The 27,741-nt window shown below is 36.8% G+C and overlaps 1 protein-coding gene across 5 annotated transcripts in view; it reads left to right on the top strand.

Moving 5' to 3' along the window:
* The first annotated feature begins 627 nt into the window (after positions 1–627).
* Positions 628–27,741, top strand: part of LOC148030991 (MADS-box transcription factor 23-like) — a 129,149-nt gene continuing 102,035 nt past the window's right edge. For 2 of the 5 annotated variants that reach the window (XM_087684529.1, XM_087684530.1), the window contains exons 1-2: positions 628–1,346; positions 1,515–1,617. In XM_087684529.1, the coding sequence (XP_087540655.1) occupies positions 985–1,346; positions 1,515–1,617 (465 nt within the window). In that variant the 5' untranslated portion in view covers positions 628–984. The remainder of the gene's footprint in view (positions 1,347–1,514; positions 1,618–27,741) is intronic. The other 3 variants (XR_015691836.1, XM_087684532.1, XM_087684531.1) reach the window with 3 other exon arrangements.

Below are 27,741 nucleotides of genomic sequence, written 5' to 3' on the forward strand. Positions count from 1 at the left end.
ACTAAAACTCTTAATTGGACTTTCAAAGGAAAAGTTGCCATAATTTTAGTAAGTGAGGAGAGAAAAAAACTTGTCACACTATGTTCACTTCACTTGATAGACTAGCACAAGGTCTGGTGTGACTTAGAGGCCTTTCACACATAAACTAAGTGGACATTTTTTCTATCTTTGCACCATAAACTGGACCCCATTTCGCAAACGATTCCTCTCTTTGGTGCAGTTTGCGAAATGGGACAAAGTTTCTCAAATCAAAGTTAACAGACTAGCTGGGGCCTGTGCGAAACCCCTCTTATGTGTGACACAACCCTTGTTCTCACTTTTGGGCTAGGTGGGAAGTAAACTTATTATAGAAAGCAACGAGGAATAAAGTTGTAAACAAGCAAGAAAAAGCTGTCTGTTTTGGATCAGACGTGTGAAATCTCGCGCTCCACCTACCTCGATGCACGCCACAGGCTCGAAAGTTGAGGTGATTGATCCACCCACACAACAGCCGATGTCTTATCTGCGTAGCCAGCCTCCGGGGCCCCCTATCGGAGCCTACAGGCAGGGGATATTCGAAGTTGGGAAGCGCATCGGGGCCCCATATTCGGAGACTCTCCCCTCCCTTCCCCGTGTCTCTCTCTCTCTCTCTCTCTCTCTCTCCCGGGAGTCTCTCGTGAGTCGTGTGGACGGACATTCTCCGCTTCCTGTTTCCTGGGAATAATCTCTTTTTTTTGTGCTCGCAACTTGCAAGTTGCAACTATTTGGGAAGTCGGAGTACGATGCATCTTTATACAGTAATTATTGCAAATGGAATGATAATTGATGCGCTCTCTCTTTCCCTCTCTCTCTGTCTTTCGAGTTTCGACATCGTCTCTCTTTCGTTTCTAGCGAGGGCTTTTCTTCTGTTTGCCTGCAACTTCCTGCAGAGTTCGAGACAGCAGCTCTGTTTGCGGGTTTCAGAGAGAGAGAGAGAGAGAGAGAGAGAGAGAGAGAGAGGGCGGAATGAGGGAAGGAGGGATGCCCTACATCATGATGCCAGTTGAAGCAGCTTATGATCCTCTCGACTCGAGCTGTGCCAATTCTAGTGGTCCCAACGCTGACATCTCGTCCTCTGCCGTCCCACTTCAGACCAGTGATGCCAGCTCTGCTGCGCCCGCGGCCAACCACATTATCGAGCCGCCAGCTGGCGTCCGTGTGCGGCCCGTCCGCCGCATCGAGAACACAATCAGCCGCCAAGTCACCTTCTGCAAACGTCGCACCCGCCTCTTCAAGAACGCACATGAGCTCGCTGTGCTCGGTGATGCACAGGTGGCTGTTATCATCTTCGCCCCGACCGGCAGGATGCACCACTACGCCAGCTCGAGGTACTCTCAGCTCTCTCTTAAGCACATAGCTAGTTACACCCGCTCTCATCACTCGATAGGCCAAGTACTTTCGACATTACATATTTTGCTCCGTCTAGACGTTATATAATCATGTTGCTCCATTTCATCTGTACTGAGCTGCTACAATTGAGTGTGGGTGAGGTTTAGCATGTCGGACATTCTGGAACGCTATCGGGATTGGCAGTACATCTCCCACGGCCTTCCTCCCTCGTCCAGGCCTGCGGATGTCTCGCTGCAAGACGAAGTACAGGTACTGCAGCTACTCCATTCTCCTCGTCTCCTCTTTGACTAATGATGTCGTGAACTTTCATTTCTCAGAACGCTGGATTACCACGTCGTTTCATTGGTCCCGTCTATTCGGGGTGCTCTGCGGAGGTAGGGAGATAGAAAAGCCAACGTTCACTGTTGATAGGATTGTAGGACTAGAACTATTACTGACAGAGTTTTAGGACTGGGACCCGATGAATGAATCACGTTACTAAGGACGCTAGTCTTTATTATTGGAAGCGTGGATAGGAATTGTGCAAGGAGCTGTGCATAGGATTGCGCTGGCAGTCATCATGGAGAGGGCCCAAGACGGCACTTTGCTTATTGCCTAGACTTTCAGAATGAATCTTTAATGGACAAGTCAATTGATCCCAAATCTTCTAAGAGAACGGCAGTTCAAGAATGTGCCACACGCACTTTACTCGCTAGTTTGCAAGAGTTCAAGTCACTCCTCCTTGGTGTAGCACTATTCTTAAAGCATTTGACTCACTCATTTTCAAATTGTCTCCAAGGCGTGACATATGGAAAATTGGGGTTAGTTTTTTTGTTTGATTTAATTGCGACAAGATTGAGAAAAGTTGTGAGATAAAGATAAGGAGAATAAAACATAATTAGAAAATCATATTAGAATACTAGAGACTAGACATTTTAAAGTACAATCAAAAGAAACAAGGATAACAATAAAGTAAGTTTCTTATGGATCTAAAGATACAAGGGTTACCCCAAACTTTTGACAATGTTAACAAGCACTAATTGAAGAGTGTAGCCAAAAGTGAGCACCAAGAGAAATAATCATTGTGAATTGTCAATGTTGAAGAAAGTAGGGATGTCCACGTATTGGCCAAGAGTGAAGAGGCTATATGGGTTCTTTCTACAAGTTTGTAGGTAAACCATGTACACCTCATGCCAGGATCAATCCTCATAAGATGAAAATATTAGTTTCTTATGGATCTAAATATACAAGGGTTACCCTAAACTTTTGACAATGTTAACAAGCACTAATTGAAGAGTCTAACCAAAAGTGAGTACCAAGAGAAATAATCATTGTGAATTGTCAATGTTGAAGAAAGTAGAGATGTCCACGTATTGGCCAAGAGTGAAGAGGCTATATGGGTCCTTTCTACAAGTTTGTAGGTAAACCATGTACACCTCATATCAGGATCAATCATAAGAGGAAAATATTATTTTCTAGTTTGATGAAGATAATTTATATTCAAGGGCAAGGTTGACCTCAAACAAGTTTGTTAGACAATATTTCTTAATTGTTATGTGGACGTTGTCGTGCCATTATGCGGACACGGTGTTAAAAACTCTGGAGTATATCATCATCCGACCTTTTTATTGATCAAGAGAGTCAATGGCATCTGAGTTATTAGTACTAGTGTGAGTGGCATGGATGGTTCAAAAATACTAGATTTTTGGACAATTTTAACTTATTTTAGATATGTTGGATATTATTTATTGTAAATATTCAAAAAAGCTAGAAAATTTTCTAGATTAGTATGGTATGCTAAAAGCAAGTTGCTTTCTCATTAAGTTTTGGGATTTTTCATAAAAAAGAAATATTGGCACAATCGCATGCATCGCGATTGCAATTGACAGGTTGAAAACTACCCTTTGAACTAGAAGAATAAGAAGGAATGTCTTCAGGTTTTACCCTCCTTTCGGAGTCAATGGAGCTATCAAATTTGGGTTCTAAGCAACAGAGAGGAGGCTATTATTTTGATCCACGCTTTGTCTACGAGGGAGCTCAAGAAGATCTTATGCTTGGAGAGTGTTTTTGAGTAGTGTCAGACAAGGGATTCTAGGTTCTATCAATACATATTGATTCGATTCATTGTGCTTTGTTTTGTTGTGTTTACCTCTTATTTATTCTTTTTTTTCTCTTCCATCTCTTATCTCTATTTCCTTCTATCTCTAATTCCCGGTGGATACAACCACCTTTCGACAAAAACCCCTTCAATATTAGTGAACCCGATATAAAAGGTCGTTAGAAGAAAATACAATATTGGAAAAGCTTCGAGCACAATATCCAGTAATATTTTGCAACAACTAGTGTAAAAAATGAATATGCTTATGTAGATACAACAACAGCAACCGCTGATGTAAGATTCTGTTAAACAAAAATTATTGTGATGAATGCTTTGCAAGTAGTTGAGCGTAAGATGAATTTGTTCAATGGCAGGAATGTATCTGCATATGTACATGCATATGCTCAAAAGATGAAATTCTTTAAAGTTGCTCAATTTACATGGAGCTGGTATTTTATTCGGATCATTGTACATGAAGTGAAAGCACGAATTACTGAATTATACATGTAGGATGTTGATTGGGTAGCTTTCAAGAAGATACTTATGAAAGAATTTTACATTGAAGATACCAGCTTGATTACGTGCAAGACTTTTCAAGAGTGGGTTTTATAACCCAGTAAGGGTCTTGTGGCTATAAAATTGTTAAGAGAATTTGAAAGTCGATTTGAGCAGTTGGATCTTGTAGAATAGCAAGCTTTTGCAAGTCAAAAAATTGAATTGTTTCTACACGTAGCAGATTTTAAGCTTTAAGAGAAACTTAATGATTTGCTAGAGGATCAGATTACAAAGACAAGCCTAAAAACAGAGTTGGATCTTGCAGAATAGCAAGCTCTTGCAAGTCAAAAAATTGAATTGTTTCTACAAGCAGCAGATTTTAAGCTTCAAGAGAAGCTTAATGATTTGCTAGAGGATCAGATTACAAAGACAAGTCTAAAAACAGAGTGGAGACATATCAAGGAAGTTGTTACTGTACTTGTGAAAAAGCATAGAAGAAGAGAAAGATTGCAATGATGTCTCTAGCTTGCCCAACGTTACGAACAAAATAGTTGAAGTATCCAGTAAGCCACCCACTTCCGTGGCTAACCCTATTGCTATACCTGCTATTGTTTTCTCTGTTAGGGAAGATGTCTTAGATAAATTGGTCAAAGACATGCGTGATCTTCAATTAAAGGTTGTAAAATTGGATGAAAAAGGATAAGAGGAAAGGGGAAGGGCATCAACCCTTAAGCCAGGAAAAAGATCTATGTGGTGTGATAGTTTGCAGTATGAGAGAAAAGATTGTGATGTCTATTAGGAGGCCTTGGCACGACAGCTCATCTTTTGGAGAGATGGCAAGATCCATGCACAAGAAACGAGATTGTCTCTTGCTTTGAATTTTAGAAAGGGAGGTATGTAAAAGTTGTTGGAAGACTTGGCTATTCGAAATGCTTATGCGGCTATAAATACTTCTACTTTTAGTCTATAGTTGGATAGAACGCATGGCCAAGTGATGGTTGGTCCAAAGGTTGAGATATGGACCCATGCTTTACATGCAGCTGAAAAGAGAAAGGTTACTGATAGTGAAATGTCTCATGCAAGGCAAGATATTCGTGACATAATTGGTTGGGAATCACTGATAGATGCATATTTAGTATATGCATATTTAACATACATAAAACACGGATATACTTGTGGAAGAGAAATAAAAGAGACATGAAGATAATGCTGGGACATCTAAAAGAGTGACAAGAAGTGTGGATCAGCCTAAAGCTACAAATCAGCCACCTCCTAAGCATATTATAGAAGAGGTTAATGAGGAGCAAAAACAGGATAGCAAACAAGAGGAAAAAAAAGAAAGGCAAGCAGCCAGGATATAATTTGTAGTTTGATATTGAGACAACCATAGATTTTAAGAAGGTTTTTGAAGAATGGATCTTGAACAGTCGGGTGGAATTCACCTTGGGAGAAGTGCCTGGCATCGCCAAGTGGAAATTTCATGATGAGATCATTGTCATAATTAAGAGGAAGCGTCAATTTCTTAGTGATATTACTAGTGTATTGCTGCAATTTAAAGAGGAAACTGGTTTGTTAGGTATTCGGACTGAATATGAGCATAAAGTAAGTACTAGATTATCTATGCAGGATGCTACTATTCAATGGATAACATGTGGAAAAGAGAAAAAAGTGGCTGAAAATATAGTTTTGTAGCAATATACATGGTGAAGTAAGACAGATGCAATAATATGGGGAAGAGACTCTAGGATTTATTTCTCGAAGTCATTATACAAGAAATCATTGATCCAGAGCTACCATTGAAACGGTAGTGAAAATAGGAGAATGTGAAACTCCTTGAGTTGCTTTGCTTGACCATGGGTCTGAGATTAATGTCATGGAGCGTGGATTGTATGAGAATGGTGCATGGCCTGTGGGCACTGATCATAGTTGGAACTTGGCGTATGAGGGCTGCAAATAATTCTTCGGGATAACTTTATGTTGTATGTCCTAATGTGAAAGTGACGATTGGTGATATATTAGAAGAGCAACACTTCTTTATGCAAGATAATTCCTTATATGCAGTGATTTTGGGACAACCCTATATTACAGGAGTGCATATGTAAATAAAGTTGTTTAATGATGGTTCTACTTATGCAAGAGTCAAAAGCAAGGATGGGAGAAAAGCAGTTTAATTTCCTACTGTTCTAATTTCCTACTATTTGTGTTAATCATTTTAGAAATCGTGATACGTTTCAAGAGTCTTCTCTGGCTCCAAATGCAAGGGAATTCAAAGACCCGAAATTTCATTAAGCACTGTTGTAATGCGAGGCTACATTAGTGATGTTCAGAGGATGTACTCACCTCTTGATGGAATGAAGCATGTATTTACTATTGGTTATTCTCAGTTTATAGTAAATAGTTTATGTTGGTTTAAGCCTATGGAAGCTGTGTAAGGTTGAAAGTATATCTATGAAATGGACTATTAAGAAACTTAGAGCATTGGGACTGTTAGTTGAAAATAAATGCATTTTAGGCATCTTTTATGGGCTGAATATTAATGACACCATGGTTGAAATTTTAGCAACTGTACATGCAGAAAGTGAGGCTGAAAACAGAGTGTTGTTAGTATGTTCTTTGGACATGTATAATGTTATAGCATTGTTTGCTAAACAGAAAGGATTACAATGGACTTAAGCACTTGTGGAGACAAAGTATAAGACAGTTGACAAAAATGTGAAACCAATTGCTTTGTCACTTTCACCAGAAAGTGAGGATTTGTATGAAAAAGTGCTAAGGTAGCCAAGCTTACAGGATCCTAAAGATATAGGTCATTAGTTTACATATGAAACATTACTGGAATTGAAAGTTGGTGCAAAAGGGTTTCTTTTGCTTGTTGAAAGGGACTGTTTTACGCAGATGTTGGCTAGGCATGGAATTTGCATTTCAGCCAACTGAAACAAGTTGTGTGGATCCAAATGTTGTCTCTCCTATGGTAATATTTACTATGCCATGTTTACCATGGAACTTGAGGCCTATTCTAGTGCCCACTTATCAAAGCTGATGGATTTGCTAAATGAAAAGATTCCATGAAGATCTTGGAGCCCTCTTTAGTCCCATACTTAAATCGTTGGTTTACTGTGCCCCAAAAAGAATGGGGCTTTGAGATTTATTTAAGACATGTAACCGGTCAATAAAGTGACCATAAGAAATGTGGATGCAGGTCATGTGGTTGATGAATTTGCAGAGGCTTTTGCAAGCATAGCAATCTATTCTTTGGGTGATCTTTATTCGAGGTATAATCAGTTTCAACTTGCAGTTGAAAGCAGGGATATCACAACCATGAAGACTCCCTTGGGGTTAGTATGAATGTGTACTCTCCCATAGGGTGCAACAAACTCGGTGGCATACATAACAAATGCTATGAATAGGGTACTGAGGGATTTTATACCACGATTGACAATGCCCTTCTTGGATAATGTTCCAATCAAAGGGCATGCAGTGGATGAAAAGAATGAAGAGACGGATGCTCATAGGTGCAGACATTTTGTTGCAGACCATATTGTGGATCGTGAGAGGATTTTGACGTGTCTAGAAGAGGTGCATTTAACTCTTTCTGGACAAAAGTTTGTCTTTGGAGTTGAAGAGGTTTGGATTGTTGGGCATATGTGTGGGCCCTATGGGCGAAGACCATCACCAGTAAAAATAGATGGGATTGATAGAATGCAAGATGTATGCACGAATGTATCAGAGGTGTGTAGATTCTTGGGTGCATATGTGTTCTATTTGATATGGATTCCTCACTTTGCACATGTAGCCGATGCTCTATATCAGCTTTTGAGGAAAGGTCAGAGATTTCATTGGGAAAGGAAGTATCAGAAAGCAATGAAGAAATTGAAGCAGCTCTTAAAATCTGCTCCTACATTGAGAAAGACTAACTATTCGCATGGAAAGCCTATCATTATTACTGTTGATACAAGCCCAATCGGAATTGGATGGGCAATTGGGCAAGATGATGAGAAAGGGAAACTATATGCAATACGCTTTGGTGCTAAAGTATTGAGACTAAACTACAGAGAAGGTATCGACAGGTAAAAAGAGAATTATGGGAATTTGTGACAGCCCTTAAATGCGATAAGGAGTATTTTATGGATGCTCGTGTAGTCATTGAGATCGATTGTTTGCCGGTATTGGGTATGATTACTGGTCGTGCTACCCCGAACATTGCTATGCTCCGGTGGATTGCATGCATAAAATCTTTTAACCTTGAATTTCAGCATATTGCAGGAAGAGATAACCCAGTGGCAGACATGCTATCTTGGGTACGCTATGATAATGAAGATGGGATGATGGATGAGGAGGAAGAAGATGACTTTTTTGCTGCTAAAAATGATGTTGTAAGAGTGAACTTAGCAATGCAAGGTGTTGCTATAGCATTAACAGAAGCTTGGACAACAAAGAGAAGACACTTTAGATGTTTTGTATCTTGTGTAGAAGTGTTTCTGGAAGACAAATATACAAGAGAGTGGCTGAGAATTAGTCAATACCTCAGTACATTAACAAAGAGAGATAAATGGTCAAATGAGGAGTTTAAGAAGATCAAGAGGAAAGCCTATGGGTTTTTCTTAAAAGATGATACTTATGGAAACATGCTAAAAAGAAACAAGGTATGCCATTGCGAGTTTTAGGTGATAGAGCTTCACAAGTAAATGTTATGTAAGAATTTCATGGAAGCTTGTGGGTTGGCCATAGAGGTGTTTGGGATACTTTTGCAAAGATCAAAGAAAGATATTTGTGGTGGGATATGTATAAGGATGTTGCTCACTTTGTGGAAACATGTACGACATGTCAAATGTATTCATTTGTGAGACATCAGAATGAATTGCATCCCACATATCCATTGTCTCTTCATTTTAAGTGGGTGGTGGATTTGGTCACAATGCCTACAGGTCTTTAGCAAATGAGATATCTTGTGCTCGCCCGTGAAGACTGGACTAATTAAGTGGAAGGGAGAGCTCTACGCACTAAGACAACAAATGTTGTGTATACTTTTCTCTTAGAAGAGATCTTTTGTAGATATGGTTGTGTGGGCAAAATTACAACAGATAGGGGTGAGTTGCATGCAGATGAAGCTCATGATTTCTTTGCACGGTTGGGGATAAAGCTTGCTTTAACTTCAGCTTATAACCCTGAAGGAGATGCAAAAGTGAAAGAGGTCATCCACCTATTGTGAAGGCATTGGTAAAAGCATGTGGAGAGAAGGTAAAAGAGTGGCCACGATTGCTCTCTTATGCCTTGTGGGATGGCAAAACAACTCATAGTGTTGTTATAGGATATATGCCTGTAGAATTGATGTATGGTGAAAAACCTATCATGCCAATAAAAGAGATGACAGTCACATGGAGTGTGAGTAGGAGTTGAATCGAGAGGAGTTGTTGGTTTTACACATTAGACAGTTAGAAAGAAAGTCAAAAGACATGGAGGCAGCAATTGCAAAGTTAAGGGCAGCAAGGATACAAAACAAGAAACGGTTTGACAAAAGACGACATAGATTGAGGCCAAGAACCATATAAGATGGGAATTGGGTAAAATCATCAAAGCATAAGAATGATGGATGTTCCAGTTGAGGCATTAAACTAGGAGTGTTTAAGGGGTAACACAACTAAATCTTCTTATAGTTGATGAAGAAACAACTCCTGCTTTCAAAACTAGTAACTCTTAAATGTCCAAGATAGTCCATAGAGGAGTCTCTTCAAGTATACAATTCCATGACAACTATCCAATAATCTCCAATCACATGCAATGATGAATGGTTAATGTTGAAAATTTGTATTTATGAGAATAATATGTGAATATAGATTAAGAAAATATATATACATTTAAGAGGAGAAGATCTTGACTAGACAAGGTCCTTATGATGGACACTTAATTACATGTATGTACATCCACCTACCAATCTCTCTATATCTAACTTATCCTCATAGATTTCACCACATTGGTCATGGTGCTACATATACAAATTATTGATTATCGCATGCATTGTCGTGCAAGTTGATTGCACTTGTGTTTGGTATTGTGCTCCCTAGTTATATGACTTATGTGTGTACTTCCATGTCTTGTTCATGCATTTTCCGTTAGTCAATGGATTTCTTTAAGTTTTCAAATTTCACTTACCTTCACCTTTTATGAAACCTTTTGTAATCCCTAATTCAAATGTACTTTCAAACTCAATACTTGCAATAGTTTTTGTATATATTTAAGTTACATTTTTATGTCAATGTTTCCTTGTTTGGGGCATAAGATGACCACTTGAGATAACTACATTTGTGCTTCTCTTGTTGTCACTATTACTCCTACACATTGTTATATTATAATTAGACTCTTCATTTTGCATTTGACCTTTATACAGGATTCGATTGAGTGCTATGGAACATAACTTGAGGATGTAGGTCTCGAGAGTTGTTTCAACCTTCTTTTCTCATTGGCTCTTGGAGTATTCCATGCTACATCAATCAATTTGATAGACATTTCTTAGATGGTAACAAGACATGCATCATTATGGAGTTATCATGGTGATGGCGTGCATGGTTCCATGTGTGCCACGGATAATCCCAAGCTTCTTCATCCTTTATTCTCTTAGCCATCTGATAGCTTAGGTGGATCCCCTTGCCTCAAGGCATAATGCTTACCTCTTCTTAGGAGTACAAGAGGGTGGTAATGATAAGCATGGTCATGCTCTATCTTTTTCATGCCTTGCTTGGTCTCCGGATGGCCAACTATATTGCCTTTGGAGAGCCATCTAAGATATTCTAGTCTCTTCGATTTTACCTTTATATATGTTTGGCTAAAGAAGGCATGTGTGGAGAAGCAAAGAGTGCATGTTGATGCTCTTATAATAGTAAAAGAGTACACCTTCTTACTAGCTTCTCTTTTAGTGGTTCTTTTAGGAATCGTGGACTTGGTGGTGGTGGAATCATGTTTCACAAAGAAGAAGTATGTACTATAAAAACTCCAAGTCTTACATTTGATCAATAATAATAACATGTTTTCAATAGCTAATAGATAAAAGATGAATCTTGATATAATCATTTGAAGGAGACATAAAAGAAGTCTTTTGAAACGATAATAATCATGAAATCCTCAAAGTATTTTTTTTGAAACTTTTTGAACCATATTTTTGGGTTTATTTCCAAATGCATTGATGAAAATTGCACTACTTTCCAAGCAATACATGTTATATAATCACCAATAGAAGGTATGGATAGGTGGATTTCAATATGTAAATGTATGGTTCAATATGTGTTATATGTGTTTTTCAAGGCGATAATATTTAAAAGGTAGATTATCCATGGATCTTTCTCATGTACTAGCTTTCCAATGATAAAACATTGACTAATGAATGGATTCTTAAATAATGCAAGATTATCTATGAAACAAAAGGACAACTTAAGAATGGCTAACATTTCTAATTTACCTAATCAAGGCATCTTAATAAATTTAAAGTGAAATTCGCAAATGTACAAATTATAATGAAGAGGAGAACAAGCGTAGCCAATGGAAATGCATTTTACCCATCTTACAATTGTCTATTCTACTTCAATATAATAGAACGTGACACATGTTGATTAAAATTAAGAAAATTTGAAAGGTAACATGCATATAATCATTTTTAATCATAATCAAATTTGATTCTTGAAATTTTGAAACCAATGTATCCTACTTTTTGGCAAGGTTAATTAAATAATAATAATGGCAATATGGCTACATTTTTCAAATTAGGAATGTTCATATACCATGAATTGGCATAAAATGTAGGAATCTAAAAAATATTGTCATAAAAAATGGCCACATAATGTAGATTTATTTTTTCCTCATCATGAATGGCCACATGATATAAAGTGATAGTAAATGTAGGAATCAAAAATTTGTTAATAGAAAAAATTACAAGAAAGTCATATTGGTTTTAAATAAGCTAATAAGAATATGTTTGAATCTTAAAGAAGTGAGAATGAACTTGTGCAAATTTTTTATACATGCTTGTAGAATTAAATCAAGTGGTTTCTTAGGGGATTTACCATATGTGAATCCTCTACATCATGTGCATTTAAGGCATATTTAAAGCTATTCTTACTTGTGGATTATTCTTAAATAAAACACATCCTTTTTCTATTCGATCTATGAATAACCTCTTTATATGGTATCCTTATGTATGTAAAAAGTGTAAAAAATATAATATTTTAAAATTTATTTTTTAAAACCTATATGATACACTTACATATTTGTGAGCAACCTCTCCAAGCAAGGTGGTAATAATTTTGCCAAAAGATATGTGAATAATATTAACAATTTTAACTATTGGTTACCCATCTAAAGCTTTTTGGTGAATCTTATATATCCCCATGAGATATGGAATACATCTTGTATTAAAAGAGATTAGTCGATTTCTTGAATAATTAGATGTCAGTAAACATAAGTATAATCTTCATTAAGGCTAATATTTTCAAATTCAAGACCATTTGCTCCTTTTAGGGTGGTCATTCTAACAAGCTTTCTCGGGAAAGTTATTATATGTATATGCTCTATATCACGTTGTCGTGCCACTATGCGGACACAATGTGAAAAACTTTGGAGTACATTATCCATCTTTCTTATTGATCTAGAGAGTCAATGTGATATGAGTCATTAGTGCTAGTGTCTATGGTATGGATGGTAAAAAAATATTAGATTTTTAGATAATTTTAGCTTATTTTTTATATTTTAAATATTACTTATTGTAAATATTCTAGAATAGGGTGGCATACAAAAAGCAAGGGATTTTTTCAGCGAGTTTTGGATTTTTCATAAAAAAGAAAGATTGGTGAAATCACTCGTATCGCGATCGTAGTTGACAGTCTAAAAACACATCACTTTGAACTATAAAAAGGAGTAAATTGGGAGATTCTTGAGCAAGTATTTTTGAAGTTTTACCCCCTTTCGAAGCCAACAAAGCCATCAGATTTGGGTTCTGAGCAGCAAAGAGGAAGCTATTGTTTTGATCCATCTTTTTTGTCTATGAGGTAGCTCCATGAGATTTAATGTTTGGAGATTGCTTATGAGTAGTGTAAGACAAGGGATTTCAGGTTTTGTCAATACATATTGTTTCAATTCATTGTGCTTTGTCTTTATCGTGTTTACCTCTTGTCTATTCTTTTTCTTTTCTTCCATCTTCTATCTCTACTTCCTTCTATCTCTGATCCTTGGTGGATACGACCTTTTGACAAAAATCCCTCCAACATTGGTGAGCCTGACGTGAAAGGTCATCAGAAGGAAATATAAGATGGAAAAATCTTCGAACACAATATTTAGTGATGTTTTGTAGCAGCTAATGCAGAATATGAATATGCTTATGCAGGTACAACAACAACAGGTGATGCAAGCTTCTGCTCAAACAAAAATTGTTGTGATAAATGCTTTGCAAGTAGTTAAGCATAAGATGAAGTTGTTCAATGGTAGGAATGTATCTGCATATATACATACCTATGCTCAAAAGATGGAATTGTTTGGGGTGGGTCAACTTGCATGGAGCTAGTATTTTGTTCGAATCAGTGTACATGAATTGAAAGCGCAAATTATTGAATTGTATATGGAAGATGCTGACTGGATAGCTTTCAAGAAGACACTTAGGGAAGAATTTTACATTGAAGATACCAGTTTGATTACACATAAGACTTTTCAAGAGTGTGTTGTATAATCAAATAAGGGTCTTGCGGATATACAATTGTTAAGAGAATTTGAAAGTCAATTTGAGCAGTTGGATCTTGCAGAATAGCAAGCTCTTGCAAGTCAAAAAATTGAATTGAGGGTTGTCACAACCTACTGCTACTCATTTGTTAAGAACCATAGTTGGTTCCTTTCCCTAGATTTTCGAGCTTGATCACCACTACAACTCAAAATAGCTAAATATAGAATAAGCATGATTTTAGCTCATCTTAAGTGCCATTAGATTAGTCTAGTAAGACCACATGACCAACACCAATAATCCTAATAACCGATCAAGGAAATAATCCTTCTATTATCCTTTAAGCCTCAACGAGTTTAGTTTCTTCTTCCTCATAATACATTTTTAGCAGCCTAGTTATAATGCTCCAAATAGCATATAGTCATACAAACGATAACATGTCATGTCATACACATTGTTAATCTCACAAATATATGTAACACACTATATCTACACACTCAATATACATCTCACTGCATCTAAATGAGGCTTTCAAGGCATTTGCATAAATTAATTGACAAGGCCAATAGCATAACTCAAGTGAGGCCTTATGATAGTCATGTAAATCAAACTCCCTACTATCCTACTAAACATAGTAGGGTCTTCCATCTCATCCCCACCAGCACTCAAAATCATAGTTTGCTTCAATGGCAATGAAAGAGGCTTATACACTATTATACCATACTTGGACAATATATCTAAGCCATATTGCCTTTGAGACAATCATATATCATCACCATCACATCTAATCACCTCAACACTAAGACAATACCTTAGCTCACCCAAATTCTTCATCTCAATCTTTTTCTTTAGATGGTTCTTAACTTTAGCGATCCTAGTGCCACTGTCACTTGTAACAATCAGGCTATCCATATAAACGACTATGATAATTAATCAAACCTATATCTCCCTTTCTAACATAAAGAGAGTGACTAGCATAAAAAACATAAAAGCCAATATTTATAAGATATTGATCAACATCAGAAACCATGCTTTGGGTGTTTACTTCAATCCATAGAGCACATTCTTTAACTTGCACACATATCTAGGGGATGCTCTATATCCTCATAACTTGCTGGCTCTACTCTATATACATCTCTTCTTGCAATTCACTATGTAAGAAATCATTCTTCACATTCATTTGCTATTGCAAACTCTAACCTTTGGACGTTGCCAAAGCAATACATATCCAATAGTTGCCATCTTAGCAAGTGGATTGAATGTCTCTTTATAATGTATGCCATATGTTTGAGCATAGCCGTTTGCAACCAACCTAGCCTTATACTTGCAAATAGAACTATTTGCATTATGCTTAATTTTATAGACCCACTTACAGCCAATACCTTTCTTGCACTTAAATAATGGTACTATATCCCAAGTCTTGTTGTATAACTATCAGGGACATAAAATTTTAAGATGCTTTAATCTTGTCGATAACATTTGATTATGATATTAATCAAATGTGCAAGGTTATTTAGCACATGTGATGCACATGACAGCTATTTCATGGTAACATGCCAAGGACCCCGAGATAATGAAGTGGATACCAGAGGCAAAAGTCGTAATAAGTTATATCTAGCAAGTATACTACGTGGTACTCAGTGTCAGATTTTGGCCTAGACCAATTTATTAGTCCCCCACTAATGTTAATGGTGATATTAGAGACTAAGCATTACTTAATTAATTAACACGAGTCTAAGCATCAATAATTACTCAAGGATGCTTGAAAGACAAATTGGACTAGCCAATTTAATTATTGGTTGATGCAATTTATTTTTTGAGCACTAGAATAATTATTAAATGAATTCATAGAATTTATAGGTTAAAAATTAATTTAATAAGATAGATAATGCTAGAAAATAGAATTAGAAAGCTACCAATTGGTAAAACTTGCCCATGCAAGTGGAAAAAACATTTTTAGATCTTAGAGTCTATTCCAACCATTGTGCGAGAGAAGAAGGCTATTACAGAGCAAGGAGAGGCTTCTTATGTGATTTGCAGCTACTAGTGATCAATTCTATAGCATGTGACATCAATTTGGAGCCCTTCAGGAGAAGTTAATGTCAATCCAAGGTCCTTCTAGTGTAGATGATTGCATATAAGAGGAGTAATAATCTTTCTGGTAGTCCTAAGTTGTAGGTGACAACCTCCATGGGGCTGTTTGAGCAGGGCAATAATAGCTTTTTAGTGTTTCTCACTATAAAACTCTGAAATTTCTCTCTATAGCATTATCTCTCATCCCCCAACCATTTCTCAAGTTATCTCAATATTTTTCAACAATTTGAGCCATCAGAAAAAAGGAATTTCAATTGATCTTTATTGTAAACCCTACAACAAGATAGTCTTTAGATATGAGATGGGATCAAGTAAGGGATGATGCATCTCAATCTAAAAATTTCACAAAGTGTTGGGGACAATGTAATGTCTAATATTGGACAAGGCATGAAGCATAGATAGTAAGCTAATAATGTTGATTTAGACCAAAATATGGGTCCTTCTAGGCCTTTCGAAACTGATGACAAAGAAGAGAAAGAGAAATTTGATGGCTAGTGTAAAGTTCATTGTTGAGAAAACAGCTAAAATATTTATGCAATTTGCAAATGATCCTTAGTTCATGCACTTTTTGAACCCCTTAAAGGAGAGCAACAAAGGCAACAAGAGGAAATTGCCTTCAAGAACTTCAGGATATCAAGATGCACCAAAGAAACAACCAATACAACAGCATGATATTCCAAATGTGAATAGTGAGCATAAGAAAATGGCATGAGTGGGCCAATTGATACATGTGGAAGGCCAACTTGGAAGTGCTAATCCAATGCTTTTGACAATAAGACATATACGCAATGATGGGACAATAGGGTACTTTGGTAGTGGCACTAGTTTCCATTCTATGGTGAGCTTGGGACCTCATACAAGGATGTAAGGCACAAGTCCTTATCTTATGCGGCAACCAATGTGTAGTATGCAAGGTTGGCCTAGCATATTTGAGTATGGTTGGTAATATGCATAACCCCATGTATAGCAATATTGACATGATGTTGGGACACAAAGTGTTAAGTTTGGCAATGCATATATACAGTCTATTGTATTTAGGACTCAAGGTATTAATGCTAGTCTTGCAAATGTCCCATATAGTATTGGTCATGAGAAAAAATGCACCTAGTAATACATGCAATGTGTAGGAAAATGTCCCAGGGATCCACCTTATAGAACATGTAAGATACCACGTGAGTTCAAAAGAAAAAGTATTATATTTTGTAAAATTTATAGGATTATATTTACAAAATGGATTTTCTAATTACAATTTTTAAAAAATCCATAAGTTTAGTAAAGTAAAAGGGGGTCATTTTAAGGCCTTATAGCATGTAAAGAAAGGGTATTTCTAAATACCCTTTGAACACACGTTATATGGATAATTTCTTATAGGTAGATCCCCCACAAAAAATGTATCTTGGTATCGTTGGTAGTATACAAATTTCCATGCATAGTCAAATTGCAATGGTCTAAAGTATGCAAACAAGAATATTTTCTAATGCATCTGGTGCCCTTAGCATGCCAAGTACACATGAGGTGCTAGTCAACCAGATGCAATGTTGTATATTGGTTAATTTGGAATCGCAACAATGTGAAATTATAAAGTATTGCAATGCTTAAGGAGAAGAAAGGCCTACAACCTAGTGGAGGTTTAAGGCAAGTTCCATATGCTTCTTAATGAAGCTTTAGCATAGTTTCATCAATAGATGCAAAGTGGATGGAAGAGGATGACTTGGTAGACCATCCTTAGTTGTTACAGCTTTACCTAGATGACTTTCAGCTAGAGCTAACTTCAGTTCGAGCTCAACCAGGTTCAGTAGAGCAAGAATCTAGAGTATTGTCTAATGCTCAAGGGGGAGATAGCACTTTCACTCCAATTGTGGATCTCTCTCATATGTAGTGGATTTTAGATGTATTAAGCGTGCATCCAAGGTACTGTGCTGATAGTATGATTGCCATGAGGTCACTACTCAATGTACTAGTCACTGTGAGATGTATGCAGATGAGTATGAGTTTCACCCAAGCACTGAAACTATACTTTTGTATCAATTTATGATCAGTTTAACATGAGCTTTTACCTCAATTTTAAGACAAAGATCCCAATAAATTTTAGCTCAAATTTTTATCAATTTGAAAACCATTTATAGTCACTTTTTGGAATCAATCTTACATGAGCTCTTTGCATCAATTGTTGATCAGTTTTTGTAATCAATTTCAAATCAATTTGGGATCATATTTGCAACAATTTGTGATCAATTCTCAAATCAATAAACAAGTGATTCATTTCTGATACGATTATGCTTAGTTTTCAATTGTTTATATCTAGTTCCATAGACACCAACATGTTAGTAAATCCCATTAATAATTCCAACGATGGTTTATGTTGAGAATATACTTTATTATGGCTGTGAAGTCAGATTTGCTAAGAAACATGAGTTATGGATGCATCCAATGTGTTTCGAGCAACAATCCTTGATTCTATTTAGATTTATATCATGTTTATATTGACTGGAAATTTTTAGAAAAATTTGGGGCATGTGGCAGGGTTGGACAATAGAGGCTAATGTTGTGACTATGATATCTTATGGAACTTTCAATATAGTATACTTTTTCTTTGATACAATGTAGTGCAATTGAGAATGAATGCAAGGTTTTCAAAAGGAGAGATATGTCAAGGGGACATAAAATTTTAGAATGCTTTAATCTTGCTAATAACATTTGATTTACGATGTCAATCAAATGTACACGGTTGTTTAACACATGGGATGCACATGGAAGCTACTTCATGGTAATAGGCTAAGGACCTCAAGGATGTAGTGGGCGCTAAAGGCAAAAGCTATAATAAGTTATGTTTGACAAGTACTATGCGGTACTCTCTATGTCAGATTTTGCTCCATACCAATTTATTGGCCACTAATATTAGTAATTATATTAGAGACTAAGCATTAAATAATTAATTAATATCAAACTAAGGATCAATAATTGCTCAGGGATACTTTGAAGATAAATTGATCTAGCCAATTTAATTATTGGTTGGTGAAATTAATTTTTTAAGCATTAAAATAATTATTAAATTAATTTATAAAATTAATATTCTAAAAATAACTTAATAAGATAAATAATAGTGAAAAATAAGACTAGAAGATTTCCACTTGTAAAACTTATCTATGCAAGTGAAAAAAACGTTTTTAGGGATTACTGGAGTCTATTTCAGTCATTTTGAGATAAAAGGATGCTGTTAGAGAGCAAGCATAAACTACTAATGTTATTTGTAGCCACCAAGGATCAGTTCTATGATATGTGATAGTAATTTGGAGCCCTCCAAGGGTAGATGACGGTAGCCTAAGGTCCTTCTAGTGCAAATGATAGCATTCAAGAGGCGACATTAATCTTTCTAATGGTCCTAAGCTGTAGGTGACACCTTCCATGGTTGTTTAAGCAAGGCAACAATAGCTTTTCAACATTTCTTGCCATGAGACTCTGAAATCTCTCTCACAAAAACATTCTCTCTCATCCCCTAGCCATCTCTCAAGTTATCTGAACATTTTTCATTAATTTGAGCCATTAATGAAAGAAATTTTAATCAATGGCTATTGTAAACTCTATTTTATAGTAGAAATTAGAGTCTTGACAACCATCTCAAAATGTGTGCTCAAAATTGAGAGCCTAGAACTTGAATTTCAAGAGTTAAAATTGAGAAATATTAGGAATATTCAAGAGGCCAACCAACCAATATTAAATTTGGGGCTAAATTTATATTTCAAGGAGCAAGGTGAAGGCCTATCCCCTAGCAAACCAAGGGGCAAATTGGTTTAGAGGTTTGTCAGTCAATTTTGACAAGGGACACCTGGATTAGCAAAGGAGATCAGAGGATCGCAGTTGTACTCTATCCATTTGCAATAAAAGTTAAAGAAATAATGAGCGACACCAATTTTGGGACCAATAGGCTATCCAATGTCCAAGATTGTATGGTAAAGTGTGTATTTTAAGTTTATGAATTTGTTAATTATTATAATTAAGGATTTACCATCTTTGACCAACAGGCTATCTTGGACCAATAGGCTATCTTGGACCATCTTTGACCAATAGGCTAATCCAAGTGTATTTTGGGACCAATTTCTGTTTTAATAATAGCTTTGAAAGTTTTAAAGTGCTCAAATACATTACTCTTTTCCTTTATAAAATACACCCACAACTTTCTTGAACAATCATACATAAACATGATAAAATATTTGCTGCCACCAAGAGATATATTTTGTGTAGATTTCCAAACATGTATATGCACAGTATCAAGTATATTCCTACTCACATCTCTATCATGCAGAAAAGATTGTCTTGCCTAGCTAGCAAATTGATAAGCTTCATAATTGTGCAACTCTAAAAGCAAGTAACCATGTAACCAACCCTTTGGATTGCATTAATTTTAGTATTTTCATATTTGCATGTCCAAAATGTTTTTCACATATTTTAATGTCTAAACCATTCCTTTACCTTTAGCATACATAGCATCATTCATAGCATAAATTCTAGCATCTAAAGTAAACATGGGGCTACTTTCTTTTATGACCAACCTACACTTATTACTAAAATCTTCTCCAAAACAACCTTTGCATTAAATTGTACTTGCATTCCTTCCTCTACCATCTAAACAACAAACACTAGATTCGTTGTGATGAATAGCACATGTTACATATCTAAGTCTCTTTGTCTCACCATCATGCAAGGATAAAAGAACTTTTTCAATATATGAAATTGGATGGCATGAATCATCACCTATCTGCACTATTGGATGTAAAGTCCCTTCATGTGTAAAGTCCCTTAATCTCTGTATGTATAGACTTATGGGTGTGAACACGCCCTTATTCGTACCTTAGCATATAAATACATTTTATTATTTGTGCACCATCACTAACTAGTACATTCATCTTGGGATTCTCTCACTCTCACTCTCAATACTACTCTTGCTCCATTTCTGTGTCTCGCACTTTATTGCACATTTACCCCCTAGCAAAGTGGTATCAAATCTGCAGAAAGAGTATGCACACCTCTCGAGGATAGTGTGAGCCAGTCCCACGTGCAAGAAGGAGTTAAGTTGTTCACCTTTCAGCCAATCAATGGGTAGCAAGCATTTATCTTGACCAATCAACTAGTCAATTTCATCAGTTGCACTTCTTTAAGTCAACATGGACAATAAGCTAGCTGTGGCAATGGTCGTTTTGACCAAATTGGTCATGCATAAGAGCAGTCACAACTTGACTAGGCGTGAGGTGATAGCCCATCGATAGTAGTTGTCTTGACTCAACAGCGCATAGAGACTAGGCATGATAGGCCAACGACGGCAACGTGACTCAACAGTCAAGTCAATAGTAGGCGATGGCGCAAGTGACATGGCATGAGAAGCTACGTGTGAGACACGTCAATTGGTGCCACACTTCGATAGCTTCTTTTTCGTCAATTTTTAAAAAAAAATTATTTCATGCAGTCTATTCCCCTTCTCATTAAAAACAAGGATTCACACACATAAGCACAACTTTCAAACGGGGGGTTTCCTAGATTTGATGCTGGTCATGCATAATAGCGACATTGGATTTTAAATTTGTAGAAATTGAGCATGTTGGTCTTGAAAATCTTAGGGATTTTCATGTATTAGTGAAATTTTACTCATTTGAGCCAAATTTATTGACATTGGTGTACATTTGGACCCAATAAATTTGGAGCTTTTGTAAAATTTTGTAAAATTTACCTATTTTATGCTCTCAAAAACACATATTAATGCAATTAGGGTAGATTGGTCATCGAAATTTTAGGGTCTTTGTTAAAATTTTTGAATTTTGGCAAAATTGATGTGTGAAATGCACATTGGAGACATTCCTGAAGCAATCTTTGTGCTGTAAGCAATGAAATTGAACTTATTATCTCCCACTTGTGAGATTTTGAAGAAATTATAAAGAATTCTGGTGTTTCTGTGTATCAAAAGTGCTTTTGGACACATATGCATGCAGTACATATGTTTAACAACTCCCATTGAGTTGATATATTACTGAATATTCATGGTGTAGCAGTCTTAGTGATCCTTTGTAGATCTGGGACTATTGCAAATGTATTTTTGGTGATATTACTGAAGTGGGAGTCGCTTTGCAGTGGTGTATGCATGGATTATATGCTGAAACTTTTATTATATTGTTGAAAGTCGTTCCTTCTACTTCTATATGTGAACTTGGATCAAATCTTGCTCGTATGTCCTAAAATTTTGATTTGAAATTAGCTAAGTATTCGGCCTAATATTTAATGTCATAAAATACAGCATTGGTACTTGGCACTTTGCTGAATAATGGCCATTAATGCTTATATTTAGCCTAATATTTAATGTCATAAAATACAGCATTGGTACTTGGCACTTTGCTGAATAATAGCCACTAATGCTTATAGTAGCAGTGATACTAAATCCCTTCTTGAAATCAAGAGGTTTGATGGCATTGGCTTTGACTTGTGGAAGGACAGGATGCAATGTAATTTTTTTCTCAAGGATTGTAATGATGCTCTCTTGGAAATCAAGTCTACAACTATGATAGATGAGGATTGGGCTAGACTCAACAAGAAGGCCATTGCATATAATAAAATGGTTGTATGTGATAATGTACTTATAGAGATCAAGCATCTTGATATGGCTTATGCCATATGAAAAAAGTTTATGGACACTTATGAAAATACAACTCCAGTAAATCAAGTGCATCTCATGCACAAGCTTGTGAACATGGAGTTGGATGAGTCTAAGCCAGTATCAGAGCATTTGAGTGCTTTCATAGGGATTTTGAGTCAGTTTTGCAGGACTCTGGGTTGCAACCCTTTAATGATAAATTGAAGGCTATTTTCTTGTTGATGACTTTCCCTAATAGCTGGGATTCTTTGGTTGTTTCACTTAAGCAACAACCCTACTTTGACCTTTGATGGTGTTAGGGGCTCTATTATCAATGAGGAGATCAGAAGAAAGTCCAATGGAGAAAGCAGTGGTTCAGCCTATCATCTTAGAGGTAGGTCAAAAAAGAGGGGTAATGCAAGAAATAAAGGGAAAAGCAAGAGTAAAAGCAAGGGCAAATAGCAAGATGTTATTGCTATTAGTGTGGGCGTAAAGGGCATAAAAAGCTTGATTGTCGGTAATACAAGAAAGAGCAAGAAAGAGAGAAACAAGAAGGAAAGAAAAAGAAGAATGGCAAGAAAGATGATGATAGCTCTCCCTGAAAAGAAGCTGCAAAGGTAAATGTTACATCTAGTGTGGTCGTTGAAGAGCTCTCTAACATTGGAGAGATACTTATTGCAACCTCATGCAATGATATACATGTTATGGTAGTAGGAAGTGATATGCACAACACCAAAAGGGAGATGATTGATGCCTTATTTTTAGCTCATGATGGGTTGTCCCAATCATGGATAGTGGATAGTGGTGCCTCTTTTCATGCTACTTTCTCTTTGGAGTCCTTTTCTGAATACACTACAAGTTGCCTAGGCAAGGTTTACTTAGGCACCAATTATGCATGTGAATAGAGGATGTAGGTACTATTCACTTGGCTCTTGAAAGTGGCCAAGAGCTGATTTTACAAGGTTCAAATATGTACCTAGCATAAATAAAGTTTATTGTCAATTGGGTAGCTTGATGCAAGAGGATACTTTACTACCTTTGATATGGATCTTGGAAGGTCCACAAGGGCTCTATGCTAATTGTTAAAGGTAGCAAAAAGGAGACTTTGTATTATTTGCATTTTAAAGCATTACCTGGCAAGTTTTTGGCTATGATTGAAGTTCATTCGCACAGACGGAACTTTGGCATAAAAAACTTGGTCATATGAGCCCAAAGGGCCTTCAAGTTCTCTCCTCTTTAGGGATATTTGATGTAAAAGGCTATGGTCTCGACTTTTGTAATGATTGCATGTATGGAAAACATATGAGGTCTCCTTATTACTCTGGTGTCACTAAAAAGTCCAATGCTCTTGACTTAGTACACTTTGATGTGTGCACTATGCCTATTAATTCACGTGGGGGTGCACAGTATTTTGTGACTTTTATTGATGTAGAAACTCACATGTATATGTGTTAAAGAGAAAAAAGAAAGTGTTGGATGCTTGTAAAAGGTTTCATGCCCTTGTTACCACATAGAAAGGGCTTAAGTTAAAAGCTATAGGAATGGATAATGGGGCGAGTATATTTCTAATGAGTTCAAAAAGTTTTGTGAGATGCATGGTATTAAGAGGGAGTTGACATGCCCTTACAATCTTGCATCAAATGACGAGGCTAAAAAATATAATTGCAAGTCAAATGTATGTTGTCCATGTTGAACGATGTGGATCTAGGACATGACACAAGCTATGGTGCATCAAAGATGTAAACCAAGTTCATAAAGACATGGACAAGTAGAGACAAACTATTATACAAGTGAATTAGGTTCCAAGATAGATTAGCTTGGACTCATAAACACAATCTTGTGTAGAATCGACAATGACATGCACAACTGAAAGTACAAAGCATCATGATATTGTATTCATTTCATAGTCAAGTACAATGCTTTATAGACTTTGAGTTGTTCCACTCTCCTCACTGTGCATATGGGATTCAGGACAGCTTCTCTTGGAGCATACATCATTTGTCTATTTCTCAACACCCCCCCTCAAATGATGAGTCCCTACACTTGCTGGCTTTTGCTTCCCCTACATGATAACATGGCCCAGAAGACTAGCTCATAGACAGAGCCTAGTCAAGTTAAAGCTTGAGACTTTACATCTTGGCAAGGGTTTTACAAATCAAATCCACTAAGGGAAACATATTTCTTAAAACAGTTTTTCATAGTTGTTGATGGTAGCAGAAGTATCTTTTTCTTCTTCTTCATTCATGAATTGATTTTGGTGGTGGTTATTTTGCATCTGCTGTGCTCTTTTCTTGTGGAAGCATTCACTAGCAATATGGCCAATTTTACCACAATAATGACATGTCATCCGATTCCTGTTGTCGGTGTTGAGTCCTCAACCTCTTCCTTTAGGTCCAATAGCTCCTCTAGTGTATAAAAGGTTTTCCCTTGGGCTAGTTTCTTTTACATCTTTGCTTTTAAATTTGCTTTCTTCATCAAGCAGTGAGTGCTCAATATCTTTGAGTGAGAGACTCGAAACATTACTTAGAGTGGACACAAGGTTCTCATATGGATCCTTGTTTACACTTGTAAGCAGTACGGCTATTGCTTCATCTTCATCAATATTCTTTTTAAGAGATGCAAGCTGAGTTTTTAAACTCTTAAACTTATTAATATGTATGGTCATAGAAGCACTGTCTTTGATATCTAGTTTATAAAACTGCATGAGAAGTTTTACCTTTGAATTCTTTGCTTGAGTACCAAACATTCTATCAAGTTCCTCCCAGGCGGTTCTAGCATTTCTAATGCCAGATATATGATGCAGCACATCATCACTTAATCCCCAGGCAATGATGCCTAGTGCCTTATTATTCATCTTCTTCCATTCTTTGGATTTGAACTGGTCTTCTTCAACAAACCCGTCTTCATCATCTTCCTTCTTGTTGTCTGCATCATCTTCAAACAGGTCCCACAAGTCTTTCCGCATTAGGTGATACATGGTATTTTCCTTCCAGGCATGGAAGCCTTCTCCATTGAACGTTGCTATTTGCTCAAGCTCTACCATGTTGAGCAGCTCCAATTTACTGAAAAAAGACCAGCAAGGGAGATTTGTGAAGTGTCACAAGGAGATTAGTGTCAACTGACACTAGTTGAGTATCAATAGATACTATTCTTGAGCTTAGTATTGAATGTCGGTGCTTGATCTTCTTCTTGCTTGTTGATCTGAAGTGTTAATCTTGCTGGGAACTGAGTTCAGACTCAGATAAGAGTGGCAGTGTGTCCCTTAGATTGAAGGGAATAAGAATTTGAAGGAAAAAGTGAGCTTGGACCTTGATGGCTATGGCTTCCTGGATTAGGGTTTCTGTAGCAGCCTGGTTTTTTGGTCTGTGTGGATTACACACTTGATCATTCTCAAAACTTTTTACATGGCAATGAAGCTTATCTCATGGGCTACAAAAGCCCTATGGTGGCTGCGTGGATTGTGCTGCGTATTGTGCGTGCAGCTGTACGAAATGTCACGCTATTGCAGACTGCGTTATTTCTGCAAATCACGCAATGCTGCCTTTTGTGGATGCTAATGTCACCGTCCGATGTGATAGGCTGAAGTGCCTGGAGCAAGGGAATATACTTCGAGAATGATTCACTTGAAGATATGGCCGGTAGAGAGAGATCCAAGTGCTTCAAGGTGGGTAGGTGTAGTCTGGCTATGGCTGCCACAAGGTCCAACTGAGATTTGAAGTTGAAACTGGAGATATGAGCTGAATGTGAGTTGATTGGAGATCACCAAAGGTGAAGGGAGACTAGAGATTCAGAGTATGAGCTGTACCATGTCCAACTGGGCTCTGATACCATGTTGAACGATGTGGATCTAGGACATGACACAAGCTATGGTGGATCAAAGATATAAACCAAGCTCATAATGACATGGACAAGTAGAGACAAACTATTACACAAGTGAATTAGGTTCCAAGATAGATTAGCTTGGACTCATAAACACAATCTTGTGTAGAATCGAAAATGGCAGACACTTAACTGAAAGTACAAAGCATCATGATATTATATTCATTTCATAGTCAAGTACAATGCTTTATAGACTTTGAGTTGTTCCACTCTCCTCACTGTGCATATGGGATTCAGGACAGCTCCTCTTGGAGCATACATCATTTGTCTATTTCTCAACAGTCCACAGCCAATCTCCTGCAATAGTTTTGGAGAGAAGCTCTTGAAACTATAGTTCATGCATGCAATCGCTCTTCCAATCATGCATTGGAAAATAGCTTTCCTGAAGAGGTTTGGTCTAACAAACCTACTTCCTATGACCATTTGCGTGTCTTTGGTTGTGATGCCTTTGTGCATGTTTGTGTAAATCAAAGGACTAAACTAGACATGAAATCCATCAAGGGCATCTTTATGGGATATGGAGATGAGGGAGAGATGGGTTATAGAGTTTAGCTTCCTCAAGATAGGAAGATACTACATAGCCGAGATATAGTATTTAATGAGGACAAGTTGATGAAAAATGCTACACATGGTAACCTTGATAAAAAGAATGTGAAAATTTAGCATGAAAACAACTAGCTATTTAGCAACCATTAGCTAAAGATTCTATTCCTTTTGATGTTGAAAATGAGTCGCACCCTATTGTGCTACAACCAGAAGATAATGGACAGCAAACAAATACATAGATGGAATAAGACAGCAAGAACATGCTGAAAATAGGTTACAATAGCAAGAAAATGTTGAAAATCAACCACTAGGTGATGGTGTGGATATACCTAAGGATGTATACCCATTGCCTAACAATACAGATCATTGGATAAGAAGGCCTACACATGTTAGAAGGCAACCATAGAGGTTTCAACTATCTTTGGATTGCATTTTATTGATTGATGAAGGTGAGCCTCTAACATTTAGAGAGGTATAGTCATGCGAAAATAAGAGAAAGTGAGAGTTTGCTATGCAAGAAGAGATGAAGTCTCTGTATGTGAATAACACATGGAAGCTTGTACCTTTGTCCAAGGATAGGAAAGTTATAGCTAACAAATGGGTTTACACGGTGAAGTGTATTGATGGGAAGCCCAAGTACAAGGCACGTTTGGTTGGTAAGGGCTATTCACAAAAGGAAGGCATAGACTTCCAAGAGGTTTTTTCGCTAGTGGTGAAGATGACTATGCTCTGTGTCTTGTTTGCTCTCATTGCATCCTTGGATATAGAGTTGGATTATATGGATGTGAAGACAAATTTTCTTCATGGTGATGTAGATGAAGAGTTGTACATGAAACAGTTCGAAGGTTTTTCTATTCCAGGGAAAGAGCATTTAGTTTATAAGCTGAAACACAGTTTATATGGGCTGAAAGAAGCCCCTAGACAATGGAATAAAAAGTTTGATACTTTTAAGCTCAGTCATGGATTTAAATG

The sequence above is a fragment of the Lygodium microphyllum genome, chromosome 9 (genome assembly GCF_053477565.2).
Source record: "Lygodium microphyllum isolate KBCC chromosome 9, Lygodium_microphyllum_v1.1.10, whole genome shotgun sequence".
In the NCBI taxonomy this organism is placed as follows: domain Eukaryota; kingdom Viridiplantae; phylum Streptophyta; class Polypodiopsida; order Schizaeales; family Lygodiaceae; genus Lygodium; species Lygodium microphyllum.